We start from the raw sequence: 15,090 nt of genomic DNA on the forward strand, positions 1-15,090 counted from the left end.
CTGATTCCTCCCAACCCCCATATCTTCCCTTCCTTACCTTGTCCCTAGTTTTTGCCAGATTTATGCCTTTGTTGAAGGCTTTCCGATGAGAACGCGACCTCCCGTTGACCCGAAGCTGGCCCCAGGCCATAGGAGGCCCCTCACCCCCTCCCTTATGCTTGAAATATAAGTTCGCTCCACCCTAGGAACTGTTTCAAGGTTGCAGCCTGAGTACAAGGGGGCGCTGGGCCCATCTGGCCGGTGTCCGGGGTTAAATCCCATAGAAACTGTAAAGGTTCTGGCGAGCAGAGCGGAGCAAGTCTTGGAACTCCCAAGGGCAGCCGGGTATGTAATCCCTTGCTTATTAAACCTGCCACGACCCACGGGGAGTGGCCTGTCTCTTCCCAGTCTCTGCCAGGCCTCCCTTCAAGGGGCCAGGGACTGAGCTCCCCCAGAAGCTCTGGAGAGAACTGACAGGGGGCCAGGGGGCCAGGAGACCAGAGAAGTGGGTCTGGCGAAGGAGGCGTCCTTGGGGAAGCCCAGGGTTGGCCATCGACCTCTGTGTGGGGAGGTGGGAACGTCCGTCAGGTGCTTGGGGACCCCTGCATGGGGATGGGGACATCCCGAGGGCGCCGGCCGGGCTGATGCCCTTGTGGGGGGAGCTGCACCGGGTCACCGGGACAGGGACATACACCACGGCTGTGCAGCAGGCCGGCCTCTGCTGTGGCCATGTCGGCGGCCACCCGTGCCCAGCAGCAGGCCACAGCTTGGGAACAAGGGAGGAAGAAGAGTGCCCCAGTGCACTGCTCCGCGGCCTGGGGGTGGCAGACAGGGCCGGACAGCAAGACGGCATGTTGGAGACTTCGCGCGCCATTTTGCAAAGTTAGGAGGCACAGGCCGGCCGCGGATTCTGGTCTGGGGACTGGGACAAAGCTGATGGACCGCTGAGCGGGAGGCCCCTGGGAGGCGGCACTAGTGATGGGTGAGGACGTGGATGTGTGCCCTGTGCTCTCCGACCCCTGAGACACAGGAAATCAGACTCAGCAGTGCAGCCCCAGGTCGTGGAAGCACAGTTGGTAAAAGGCTTGAAGAGAGCTCATATGCCCTCCGAACTCACTGACAAGGCCCGGGCAGGCATCCACGTGTGGTGACTGTGGCCGTGGGATACAGGGTGGTGGCATTCTTGACCCAGGGGCCCAGAACCCTTTGTGTTGACAGTTGGCCTGATCTCAAGGGACGACCCCCAGGCATGTCCAATGGGAAGCTGAACCCCGAGCAACGACCCTTCGCAGAGACAGCAGATTTCCTGTACGGGAAGGGGGGGGGGGCTGCACCACAGCACCAGGCAGAATGGGCCTTGAAAATGCAGCCACTTGGTTATGGCACCAACAGCATGTCTTGTGTATTCTAAGCAAAACCCAGGGCTACTGCCAAAGGAATCTGGGGCCATCCACCCGAGTTCCGAATGGGTGAGAAGTTGATTACATGGACCCCCTCCTTCCCAGTGTGGGCTCTACATATGCCCTGCAGAGTGCGGACAAACACCTGGCCTAATGCAAGCCTCCCCAAGTAGGGCCAACCAGGCCACCATTATTAGGGAATCGCAGAGACCGAGGACTGAGCACAGATGCCCTTGTCAAATAGTGACCGGGGTCACAGTTTAAGGGTCACGATATGCAAGACAAGGCAGATGACCATGACCTGGAATGGAGTTTCCATCTCCCCTGTGGCCTGTGGGCAGCAGTTTGGTTGAGATGAAGCCTGGGATATTAAAGATTAAATTGTTGACAGGTAAAACCACCTTGGTCTGGTGGACTAAAGTACTGTCCCAGGCTTTGATATATTTCAATGAGCAACTAGTACGGCCCATGTGTTACCCCATACACCAGACTGGGGACCCTAATGAGACACCCAGCATCATAAAGGAATGGAAGTCTTGGGAGGGGGAGGCAGCCATTGCCCCGACTCTCATGGAGGATCTATGTGCTATGCCACCAAGGCCGCTGAGCGTCATCAGGCCTGGGAGAGGTGTTATCTGCTGGAATTCACAATGGGACATCTCGCAGGATGCGTGTTACATTTCACATGTGTGAGCGAGGGCAAGTGCTCAATCTCCACTGGGATCCCATTGCCTTGCTGCGAGCTGGGCCTGTGAAAGGCACCACCCCTGCAGGGTGAAGGTGGGGGGCCTTCTCTGGCACGTCCGGCCCCCAGTTTGTCTCCTTGCGCCTGACAGTGCTGCCTTCCCTGACGACGCATGTGGTACGCCCAGCTAGGTCAAGTGCCTGAAGCTGTAGCCACACGAACAGCTACGGGTCAGGCCACAAGTGGAATACTTGCACAAGGGGAAGAACTTCTCATACAAGCTCTGTCTTTATTTGTCTTTTCGACCTTTTTGATCTTGGACTTCTGTGGCTCCTGTGGTGTCTGTTTACAGAATGAGCACCTGATGCAAAGACCTATCTACAGTGGGCCACTCCTAGCTCCAGCAAAGGTACCAGTCCTAATCTTGGTGTAGCAAGAAAGCCACCAAATGAGCCGCCTGCTTGGCAAAGAAGCCCCTGGCTGTCGACTCAGTGCACTTGGTAGAAGAATAAACATACAGGATTGTAATAGCTGGTGTCGAGGGGTGGAGTGCTGGAGGAGGTCATAGAGAGTTTGTGATTGCTGGGCTACATGCACCTATGTGACTGAACCCGCTTGAGGTTTTGATATAAACTCTGAAGGGTCTGGTGGGTGAATGGGGTGATCTCACCTCCTGCCAGTCAAAGGCAAGCGTGCTATGTAAATTTCCTTGCTTATTACACCTGATACCTACCAATTCGGAGGGGTCAGCCTGTTTCTTCAGTCTCTCCTTGTCCTCCATGTATGAGGGTCTGTTTGTTATTTCACCCGCTGGAGTGTCCAGTGTTGGAAACCAACAGGCTGTGTGGGAGATGGAGTCAGTACAAAATAGAGCATCCCTGGATGTAGGAAATGCTGCATGAAAATAATTTTCCCCTTTTGCACGTCGCCTTAATGGGAACTGTCCATGCTTAGAAAAGGTATTGATCACGAGTTCGTTCTAATATGGTGGGGCAAATTTGGGGGTCACCTTTGATTAAGTAGACCTTTTAGCTGGTCTGTCATACTGATAAGTCCCATGTGTCTATGAGTGACATTGAAAAGTGCCTTATCATAGGGCTCCTAGATGGACATATTTGAACTCTGTGCCATTGGAAATACGTGGATTAAAGATTTCCACCTCCTGTCCCCTCACTCTCTACAAGGCGCATTCTGCAAATCTCCGTTAATACTGCTAATGTTGTTTAAATCAAACTGGGAAAGGAAATGGACTTATTTCCCCTGAAAGGGTGGACACAGAATGGTTTCTGCTTCATCAGTGAGGTAATCATGTGTTCATTTGTCTCTGGTTGAGGAGTTCACATTCGGCTGGCAATCTAATTCATCATGTACAATGTTTGCCCTTGGACTACACTTACATAATAACTTCCTCCATTTTCCCCATAGTCTGGATAGCAATGAGGCTGGGGCTCTTGAGAACAGAGTGTGTGTGGGGGCATGGTGAACCTTGGCCCCTGAGAAAACTCGTATTAATGATGCAGATGCAGGTTGTATACACATATGTACAATGTGGTTTTGCAATGGCTGCATTTTGTTTTCAAGTGTTTATTTAAATTCCAGTTAGTTAACAAACAGTGTATATTTGTTTCCCATGTAGAATTTAGTGATCCATCACTTACATAGAACACCCAGTGCTCATTACAACAGGTGCCATCCTCAATCCCCATCACCCATCTAACTCATCTCTCTGCCCACCTCCCCTCCAGGAACCCTCAGTTTGTTCTCTATGGTTAGGGTTGTTTTCTGGCTTGCCCCTCTTCCCCACCCCCATGTCGTTCTGGTTTGTTTTTTTTTCTTAAATTCCACACAGAAGTGAAATCATATGGTATTTGTCTTTCTATGACTGACTTATTTTGCTTAACATAACACACTCTAGCTCTGTCCATGTCATTGCAAATGGCAAGATTTCATTATTTTTGATGGTTGAGGAATATTCCATTGTACACATATACCACCTCTTCTTAATCCATGCATCAAGGCATGGACATTTGAATCTTTCCAGAATTTGGCTGTAGTAGGATTCTTGCACACAGAGTCGTGACGCTGAGGCTTTTCTTTCCAGGAAGAAACTTTATTTATGCCGGCACTGCTCAGTTGGGTTCGTACCCAAAGAACTGAGCCCCAAACACCACGTGGTGTAGGTTTTTATATATTTATTACTTCTTTGTCTCCCATATATGGTAACACACACACGAGTCTGATTAAGTGCTCTCACGTTACAAGGTCGTGAGGGATGTTGTCACATACATATATAGCAAGGTTGCCTTGAGGTTTTTTTCTTTCCTTAGAGAGGGGACCCTACCACATTCCCCCCTTTGATGCTCAGATCCCTCTATTTAGGGTCAAAGTGCATCCCCTTGGTTTAGAGGTTTAGATAGGCTGTCTGGTCACAGCTCTAGTACAGTCCATCTGGGACCCACCATTTCATAGCTGTGTTGACATTGTCCCAGGTCCCTCAGAGATGAGACGTTAGGCAAGGGGTTGGGATCTGGCTCAAGGTGGTCTAGGGTCCCCCACCATTGGGTTTTCCAGGCAGTTGAGTTATAAAAGCTTTGGCCTAGGCATGTTAAGTTTTTAACGGAGATGACGATGAACTTTTTCCCCACTAGGCAAGACAGTTTTTCCCAATAATTGAACTTTTGAGAAGCCAAACCCCGGTAGTAGGACTGGGGTATTTTGTTTTCCTGTAAGATTTGTGGGAATCTAACTTTCTAGTCTCTTATGGCCATTGTTTCCCCATGTTGGTACCAACAAAGTATCCTATCCACAAAGGGAAGGGGAGTGTTAACAGAATCTTCTCACCACATTTTCAGCCGGCCAGGGCGGCCTCACCCAATCTTATGGCAAAGTGCAGAGCAAGAATCACAATAATAGTGCGAAATAAGGTGTGACAGTGCACCACAGTAAGGAAACATAGAAAATAAGGACAGCCTTTAGTTTCACCAGACCGTCGATTCCTCAAGCTTCTGCCGGGCATCGATTGTCAGCTTCCAGGGTGACTCAAGCAGGGCTGCAGTCTCCCGGAGCCTCTGGAATTGCATACTGCTCCTTCCGTGTGGTCAGCTTGCACGGCGTTGATGGAATCAGGAACGCGCTCCCAGATTCGAGAAGCCGGCTTCACTCTGCTGTAGTGAATCCGGGGACCTACTTCAGTTACCTTGACTGCAGTAGGGGTGGACAAAATGACCGTGAATGGGCCCTTCCAGAGGGGTATTAGGGGGTGACATTCCACTCTTTTATCCGTATTGCATCTCTTGATTTAAAGTGGTGGGCGTATCTGGTCAGATTCACAGGTGATCGCTCCCTGACCCAGTGGTGTAAGGTGGTTAGGGTAGAGCCAAGGGCCCACGTCTGTTGTCTTAGGGTTAGATTGCCTATCTCATTTAGAATCCCCCCTCTTATGCCCTTGATAATGGGAGGAGGGTGCCCCAAAATAAAGGATTTTATAAGGGAACTCCATCTGCCTCTTTATTTCCCACCTGCAGCTCCAGTCTTTCCCTGAAGGTCCCTTATCTCTCCCTGCCTGATGTGAACCCTTTCCCTACTTATTTCTCCCCTGGAATGGGGCTTGTAACTGCTGTTGGGGAACAGGCAGGAAGACTGTTCTGACTTCTTCAAGCTGATAAGGGATGGTGTAGGGGTACAGCAGTTAGAGTCTACCCAAGGGTCGGTCTAGTGGCTCACAGTATGGTTCTACAGGAAGGCTGGCAGGGGTGAGGCGGCCATGCTTGTGAGGTGTTATTTAGAGTTTTGCTGAGTATAAGCAGACAGTGTGCTTTATTTTGAGGTGTAAAACTTTTTCAAGAGCCAAGAGTTCTGCTAGAGAAAGAGGCAAGGCAGCCATTTACCAGTATTACTTTGTAAATGTTTAGGTAAGCCAAACCTGGGGGTTATTTTATAAAGCAGAATTTTTATTACTTTTTGTGCCTTTTCTGTCTTGTCGGGGAAGGCCTTTACCCAATGAGTAAACGTATTAACCCATACCCACATATGTTGGAATCTCTTTGACCTTGGCATATGAGTGAACCCTAACTGTTAGAATTTTCTGGATAGCCTCCAGTTCCTTGATTGTCTGGGAGAGCCAGTTTGTGGTTGAAAGTATTGTTTCTATGACATACTTTGCAGGCTGATACCACTTGCAGAACTGTCCTTGACAAATGGTTTTTTCCAGTAAACATCCTTTGGGCCATTTGTTAAGTTTTGTCCCTCCCTAAATGAAAGGTCTGATGCTGTGTTTTAATAACCTTTTAGCTCTGTGAGCTTGGTAACTGTAATTGCCCTGCTCTGTTTGTAACCTCTCCAAGGGCCAGAGATAGTGTCTAGGAGTCAGACCCCAGTTTATTTACTTATTTTTTTGTTGGCGGGGGGAGAGTAGGTGGGATTGAGTTTCCTTTAATAATTGATATAGCAGCAAACTATTTTCCTGAGCCCTGGTTTTGATAGCCTACAATAGCCAGTAATTTTCAAAAGCTCACATATTGTTTATCTGTCCTGAGTTAGTACCACCATAGTCTCTAGTTTAGTTATAATGTCCCTTTCTAGCCAGGGAATAAGGCTCTCTGGCATTATCAGGAAAGAATGAGAAAAAATTAGGTTTCCCCTGTTATGCCGAGAGACACAGAGACCAACCGAGACCACCGAAGCCGAATTAAGCGAGTCTTTATTACCGGCCAGGACCGCACAGAGTTAACACAGAACTCTAAGTGTGCGGCCCCGAGTTCAAGGACTTAGGGCTTTTTATAATGAGCAAGCAGGCAAGTAAGCAGTGGAGAAGCAGAACTGAGCGGTTACTGCAGAAAGGCTACAAAGTGGTAAAGAGAGCAGCCCTTATCCTGGTATGTAGGAAAACATTCGTTCGTTTGCAGGCACGGTTTAGGGTTTTGGGGAGTTTCAAGGGAATAGCCATTATCTCAAGGACAAAGTATGCAAACTGTGTCATAAATAACCATTAATAGGGAACATTAACCTTTGTCTTCTTGTTTGTTTTTTCCTTGCACCTGAGGATAGTCACGCAGCCCTCGGAGTGCAGGCCCAGAAGGTAAACTCTGGGTCAAGATGGAAGGGCTGAGGCTAAATTCATGTGCAACACCCCAAATACATCCCAGGGGCTGAGAGAAAAATTTAGTTAGAAGCTTTGCGGAAATGCCTCTGATCATCACGCTGTGTTTAGATGGTTGGCCTGGAATGGGAAGGAGGACAGAAAAGGGAGCTCTGGTGTCAAGGGGGCAATCAACCAGTTTTCCTTCTATATTTAGAGTTACCCGAGGCTCTGAGTTTCTGATAGACCGTCGGTTTAGGGGCGCCACCGTGCAGAGCCCCAGGCCCTGGTCAGTCCCTTCCAGGGACATGGGTTATCTGAGCCCTCACCAAGAGAAGTCCCCAAGGGCATTCAGAGCTCCAGTGATTGTTTCCATATCAGGGGCATGGCTTATGGGGTTTTCATTTTGCTTGTCTCCTCTGAGGATGTTCTCATTTTAGTGCTCTGAATGGCCATATGAATGGCACTTGGTGCCAGGACCTCGGGAAGTCTGGTCTGACATAGTCCATAAGGTTACAACTAAGGCCTCGAATGGTTTTCTAAATCTTCCTTTTCTGTTTTGTTTGTAATCTACCCAATTGGCAGCTCCTGCCAAGGAGCTCCTGCAAGGTCCCTTCAAGGTCAACAGCCAATTTTTGCATTTTCTCTGAATATCAAGGGCTGATTGAGTGTCAGATTTGTCCTTTAAAATCATCTCAGCCTTAAGGGTGTCAGGGGGGATAGCCATATATTTAATGAGAGCCTCCCTCAACCTCTCCAGGAAGGTAATCGGGGTCCCATTTTGTGTTTGTGAAATAGTGGCTGATTTAGCAGAATTTAAGGGCTAACTCTTAGATTTCCTTAACTGTTTTGTTTTTTTTTTAAAAACATCTGTCTCATTAAAAGTCTGATTTGACAAAAGCATTATATCTTTCCAGGACAACTCAAAAATATATGTAATATTCTGAAAAGCCTTTATATATTTATCCGATCAGAAAATGTATCTAGATCTCCTTTTATCTGTCTTAAACTTCATTGTGTAAAGGGTTTTTTGCTTCTGGCATTCTAGCTTCTTTTAAGGGAAATATGCCTGTTACATTACAGGGAGGGCCTGGATAAGGTGGGTAGCAGGGAGTAGAATTATGTTTTTGTAAAATATAGATTGAGGACCTGAGGAGGAGGAGGTTGAGATGGAAGACTTCCCTTCCTCCTTCCTCTAGGTCTGTTTTGGATCCAGGATCCAGGCCCTTAATTGTTTCTCCTCCTGATTGCTGGAGCTTAGAAAGGGGTGCCATTAAATTTGAATCCACCTTACATTGCTTACACATGTCTTGTATTTTTTTCTTAAGTCTCAAAAGCAATGCACATAGGAGACTTTTCCCCATGTCCCTTCACATTTTCAAAACAAGTCCAATTGTAGATAGTATTGTCATTGATATTTCCCTCTGGAGGCCAGGTTCCCTCTCCCAATTTGTACTGGGGCCAAGCCATTCGGCAAAGAAAATGAATCAAATGCATTCGAAAGGAGTAATGGCCTTGGTTGGGGAATTACCCATCTATAGGAAAAAGGAAGAAAGATGTCACTTATCTCAATTTCCCATAGCTGGCCAGGAGAAACCTCATCTCCTGGGCCCCGTGTTTTGGCTGGCTACGCAACTGGCAGCCAAAAGCTCTCTCGGTCTCCTGAGGTGCTGGGAGTAGTAATTTTTACCTAGGCTTGATTGACTTTACCTCTGAGAGCTGACCTAGTCTTTCCTGTTTTTTTCTTACTCCTACGTTTCCCACTTGTAGGACGTTGGGGGTATGGATTGTGACCAAGCAAGACTTGCCTGGTTGTCATAGGAAGCACTAATTTTATTTTGGCCCAACAGTTACTTACCTATTGGTCATTGGCCATTGAGGGAGGGAGTTAAAGGGCAAAGTGAAGGTCTATTCCCCTGCCTTTTTCAACAACACCCACATAAATAAGTTTTAGCCATGTGGATGTCCATGTTTGGCATACAATGGGCTAAGTTTAGTAAAATTGCTCCAATGTATCTTAGTAAAAGCCCTTCATATATCATCCATCCCTCATATGGCAGAGGTATCCATTCCTCTGCTAAACAGGAACAACACAAGTGTGGACGATTTGGAGGCCGGCACCAAGGACATCACCATCATTTTCCCAGCCTTTGGATGGAAGGAGGAGGCATTTTAATCTTAACCCTGTGTACTTTTAAATACCATTTATTTTAACCTTAGTCTGTCCTGACCACACATAAACTTCTTTTTTAAAGGTTATCTTTCACGAAGCTTCTACAACTTTTCTTCGCATTTAGATTTTGTCCCAAGCCGTTTCTCTCCAATTAACCAGTCTCACTTAGGACAAAATTATTTTCTTTTACCTTTAACAAAAATATATTTTCTTTTCTTACAGCTTTCTTTTATATCTACTACTTTTCTACATACAGAGTTGCTTTTCTCATTTTTATCTGTTTTAACTACATGGAGCAGAATTTTAACTCTTAGAAACCTTAGTCTCCGGTGAAAACTAAGTAATAACCAATTGTGAACTCTATGTTACATCAGAATGTTTTCTAGATGGCAAACTTATGAATCCATTCAGCACAAAGCATGTTTTTCAACAGTCCCAAAAATCCTTAGTTTTTTTTGCAACAACTTAAAAAGCACAGACCTACATCTAGTAAATGGTGCTTTAGGCTCTTATCTCGTTAGATAGCCAATGAATTCAATCTCAAATTATCATGCAAGCAAAACCTTAATGTTTTAGGTTACAAAACACTTTGAAAGCTATCTTAACAATTATCCATGAAAACTTTGAGACAGACAAAATTAACCATCAGTTTAAGTCACCCTTTTGTTAACAAACTGGAACAGAGATAACACGAGCTAAAGAAGGTCAAATAGACTTTCAGCAACTCTAGGCAGACTAATTTTTTTTAACGTTGATAAACATGGTCTATCTCAAACCAACAAATCTAAATTAGCTTGAACATTGAATGCATTTTACTTGAGTCCACATAAGACAGTTTGTTTCCCATGGTTACTTTTTACCTGGAATATTAGCGGGGAAATCTGGCGCGGTGGTCTTCGCTCCCGGACATCCAGGGCGGTAGGAGGAGCTGACGGCGCCTGAGGCATTGAGGAGCCAGTTGTGCAGGCCGCCCACCAGGTGGTGCAGAAACCGGACCGGATGGGGGGAAGGAAAGGCAGCGAAGGGCCGGCAGAAGGCGGACCAAGAGAATTCCCAGCCTTAAATCTTGTCAGCTCAGACACAGGAGCGGACTCTAGGTTTCTTTTGTTTTGTTTTCCACCAGGAATTAGGCAGTGCGTGGCAGTCCAGAGAAGACAGGGAATTTCCCCAAAACAAAAGGAGTTTCAGCAGCTGCTTGGGATTGTTCCTTAAAGTCCCTGTTCTGAGGTAGAACAACCAGAGACAGTTGGCTCTAATTATCATAGTCATTGACACAAAAAATGAATGAGAGACATGTCCCCATACGCAGTTATAAGGCAACTTCAACTTGCCACCCAGCACCTTAGAGTTGCAGCTTCATTCCTCGTCCCTTGTGGAATTACTAGTACACGTCTGAGAGGTGATCAGGCTCCCCTTCTGCCTCTTAGGGGCAGGTCTGCCGAAACAGACCTGGGTTCTTACCACTCTGACGGGCGCTCCCTGAGCTGGTTCCTGGGCCTCACAGGTTCCATTAGCGCACATGGGCCCTTGCCTGGCACGCCATGAGGGCTAATCTCCTGCTGATGAAGCGGTCTGCTGGTGCCAGGGGAGGCCACCTCTCGGCTCCGAGGATCGTTATCTCCGGTGGCAAAGGAGGTGAAAACACACCATCTCTAAATCACGGATGCGAGCTGCCAAGTAACGTAGCAGGATTCTTGCACAGAGAGTTGTAACATCAAGGATTTTCTTTCCAGGAAGCAACTTTATTCATGCCAGCACCGCTCAATTCGATTGTTACCGAAAGAACTGAGCCCCTCGATGTAGCTTTTTATGTATTTTTTACTTCTTTGTCTCCCATATATGGTATCACACACAAACATGCAGTCTGATTAAGTGGTCTCATGTTACAAGGTCATGAGGGATGTTGTCACGTAACGCAAACAGCCAGGTTGCCTAGAGGTTTTTTTTCTTTTCTTAGGGAGGGGATCCTAACACATGGCTATCATCGTTAGCACTGCTATTGTCATTCAGTTGCATGAGGCCCTTGGAATCAGTAGTCTTGTATCCTTTGGGTAGATACCTAGTACTGAAGTTGCTGGATCATTTGGAAGTTTTATTTTTAACTCTTTGAGGACCCTCCAAACTGTGTGGGAAGGTTGCATTTTTGTCATTAATGGAACATATTTTTTGCACCTTCTCAGGAAATGATGACCGATAAAGCAGAAGAGTCTGTTTTTGGGCCTGAGAACCAAATGAAAGGTCATGCAGAATCCGTGACTCCTCCTCCACGTAAGAGAAGGCTGACTATGGCAATGTTGTCAGTGATACCGGAAGGAGAGGGAGCATCCCAGCCCAGGGGCTCAGCTGTGACCTTGGAAGGTGGTGAGGATGCCTGTCCCCCCCACTTCCTTTCCTGCCCCAGTACAGCCTGGCTCCTGGCTCCTCCCCGCCACTGGAGCAGTTCCCCTTGAGGGCACCAGCTTTGGGTGACGCTGCCCTTAATTTCTCGGCCACATTGGGTACCCATGTTCACTCTCTCCTTCGTGGAAATATTCCCAGATTCCCAAACTCCGCACTCTACTGGTTTCCTTCCCCTGAATATTCCTTTTCCTTCATTCTTTGTTCTGATTTTTGTGTCTCCTGTTAATACCCTACTCCTTCCTAGATCCCACCATCAGGATGTCCCTCATGCCGCACACCTCCTCACTCAGCAGGCCGCTCGCTGCACTAGCTTCTGAGCTCACAGCCTGCCCTCCCACGTGACCCTCCTGACCCATCACCGCCCCACAGCCAGAGTGACCCTGTGCGCACGGAAATCCCTTCATGCCACGTCCACCCTGAAGCCCGCCATCCACTCCCCCGAGCGCTCAGAACAGAATCGGAGCTCCCGACGCTGGTCTACGCGCTCCGCAGGACCCGGTCCTGCCATCCTCTCCTGCACGCGTCCTCTGGGGGGAGGGGGTCCTCCTTGCTCTCTCTGCCTCTGTCCTTTCTCCATGGCCCCGGCTCGTCCCCTCCTAGGGGCCCTGCACTGACCCTCACGGCAGCCGGAAGTCCTCCTCCTCACATGCACGGGCCCCCCATCTGCTCAGGGGTCAACTCGTCAGAGGGCCCTGCCCGACCACATGGTCCTGGAGGCTCCCCCTCCTGCTGTCGGTCACATCCCTGATGTCTTCCTTCCTAATCAAATTCTAACTGTATAATTTCCATTGCTCACTTTATATATACCACGTTTTTAGCAGAGAGCCTGATGCAGGGCTGGAACGCGTGAACAGTGAGATCATGACCTGAGCTGAAGTTATACACTTAATCAACGGAGCCACCCAGGCGCTCCCACATGTACCAACTGAATTTCCCTGGTGACTATACATTCCACAAGGACAGGAATCCTTCCTGCTGTGTTCACTCCTGATCGCTAGGTTGGCATGGTGCCTGGCACAGAGGAGCATGAGGGAATGAAGTAGAGGTGTCAGACGTGGAGGACAGAAACACTCATGTCAGAGACAGAAAAGACTGATGAGCAGGACCGGTACTGACTGCGAGTGGTAGAGGTGCGGTGCCGGTGTCAGGCCCGCTGCCGCGAGTGACGCATTCAGCCTTTCAGCTTGCAGAGGGCGTCAAGGAGACATGAAATGATGAGCGCCAGGGCTCTGTGAATGTTTGGTAAAATTCTTTATTAAACAAACTGTCCAGGTGTGTTTCTGTATGTATGCATAGTGCCAGGATTATAGGAGGCTTCTCTGTTGTGTTAGTTTTCCTGAGGTCAAGTTCTCAGGTCACATACATGTATCAGGTGCATCCTTCTGATAGGTCAAAAACCGTTAGAGACTGCGGAGCACGTGCATGTCCGTGCGGGGTTGTGGACCTGCCTGTCATCGCAGCCCCACATTACATTTGGTTTCCAGATGCACCTGTCGCTCACAGTATCCGCGGGGAGGTGAGGGACAGTGGCCGATCCACACTGAGGGCTTCTGGTCAAAATCCATCCCCCCAGAGCCTGTGACTGTGGCAGGAGATGGTACTCCACACCAACCAATAGGATTCTTTGTCTCATGTCCTTACCATTCTCAGCAAAGGTGGGCGGAGTCACAAACCTGGTAGGAATGCGTTGGTGGCAGGAGTCATTACCAGCTCTGTCTCTACAGATAACCCCAAGGCCACAGCGATGTCTGTGCTGGGAGAAGTGCCAGATAAACTGCCCATACCGATGGAAATCAGTATCGAAATAAGAGATCAGTTAAAGAGGGAGATTCGACAGTTTGGACGAAGTAAGTACAACGAGAATTTCTATCCATGAAACAAACCACAGTAAGTCTTTCTTATTCTATGATTTGAACGAGATTCCACAGCCCCCTTGAGACTCATCCTTTGCCAGAATTGGGTTTTCCCATTTGGAATTGTGCCTCTGTATTTTTACTGAAATATCCCAGGACACCTTTTTTTTTGGGGGGGGGGTTCCTTTCTATTTTTCCATTGGTTGTTGTGTGTCAACCTTCCACTGGTAGATGTCCGGGTGTCTGGATGTGAGCATGTAAGGCACATGTCCTCCCTCACATTGTAGGGCTTGAATGATTGCTGAGGCATCAATACACCAAGATTGACTTCTACATCCTCTTTATACTCGGACATACTGACAGGTTTTTTTTTTTAATATCTTCAGAGTATGATAGGATCTTCAAATTGCTTGAAGGAGTGCAAGGGCCTCCAGAAGTGCAGAAAAAAATGATCTTATATGCCATGAAGGAAGCAGCGAGGTGAGTGTGAGAAACTCTTTAGTACATTTCACAGCAGGGCCCAGTGCTGTGTTGGGGGGAGGGGGGACTGCCATGTGTTTCTCAAACCCTGGTCCTCACTCAGAGTTTATGCTATCTCTGGACTTCTTAGATGGATATTCTCTGAGCCTCACTCATTCTTCCAAGCTGAGGGAAACTTCTGTTCACAACACAGTTTGAGGTGGACACGGACCTTGAACTGACACTCCTTGAATTTGCTGAACCCCTTACAACGTGGGTCCATTTTCTATTCCCATGTAGATTGGATGCTTCTCTTTCTGTCTCCCCAAAGCCTCCCAAATTATGGGTTCTTGGATGTCTTTTGGTTAATATCTTGTTTCTTTATTTTCAGATTTAAAAGACAGGACTTAATAAGCCACCTTAAGAAGTTACTAGAAAAACTAGAATCTGGCCACCTTCTCAATGAAGATAATCCCAACTCAAATTGATAATCCCATTATTGAAATGATCATTGAGAAACCAGGAGCAATTGCCTTCCTAAGAATGGAACCCCATGTTGTTGATACCTCCTCGCATGCGTTTTGTAAGAAAATTGTTTTCTTGAGGTCAAGAAACAAAGTTAGAACTTTAATGTAATAAGTTTCTGTAAGTTGGGGCACGTGGGTGGCTCTGTTGGTTAAGCATCCGGCCTCAGCTCAGGCAATGATCTCACGGCTAGTGGGTTCAAGCACCACATCGGGCTCTGTTGACAGCTAGCTCAGAGCCTGGAGCCTGCTTCAGATTCTGTATCTCCCTCTCTCTCTGACCTTCCCCTGCTCTCGCTGTCTCTCTCTCAGAAATAAATAAAGCATTAAAAATTGAAAAAAAAAAGCTGAGCATTTGCACTAGATATTTTGTTTCAATGACCAATGTGTTGTATGTGTGTGTGTTCTTTTCCCCCTGAAGGGGGGAACCCCCTTAGGCCATCAGGTTACACTCCATCCTAGTTCCTCAGCGGGTCCCAGGCCTGTAGCTGGCATTCAGAACTGTCTTCTCTACTAGACATTTCATCTTCGTTTGGCCTG

The 15,090-nt window shown here is 47.6% G+C and overlaps 1 protein-coding gene across 1 annotated transcript; it reads left to right on the forward strand.

Moving 5' to 3' along the window:
- Positions 1-250: 250 nt before the first annotated feature.
- On the forward strand, positions 251-14,869 carry LOC144230733 (integrator complex subunit 6-like). Its single transcript, XM_077763071.1, has 5 exons — positions 251-324; positions 11,495-11,675; positions 13,439-13,561; positions 13,954-14,047; positions 14,418-14,869. The coding sequence occupies exons 2-5, from the start codon at positions 11,498-11,500 to the stop codon at positions 14,512-14,514; spliced, it is 492 nt and encodes a 163-aa protein (XP_077619197.1). The 5' UTR covers positions 251-324; positions 11,495-11,497; the 3' UTR covers positions 14,515-14,869.
- Positions 14,870-15,090: the final 221 nt, after the last annotated feature.

The sequence above is a fragment of the Crocuta crocuta genome, unplaced genomic scaffold (genome assembly GCF_008692635.1).
Source record: "Crocuta crocuta isolate KB4526 unplaced genomic scaffold, BGI_CrCroc_1.0 scaffold2225, whole genome shotgun sequence".
Taxonomy (NCBI): domain Eukaryota; kingdom Metazoa; phylum Chordata; class Mammalia; order Carnivora; family Hyaenidae; genus Crocuta; species Crocuta crocuta.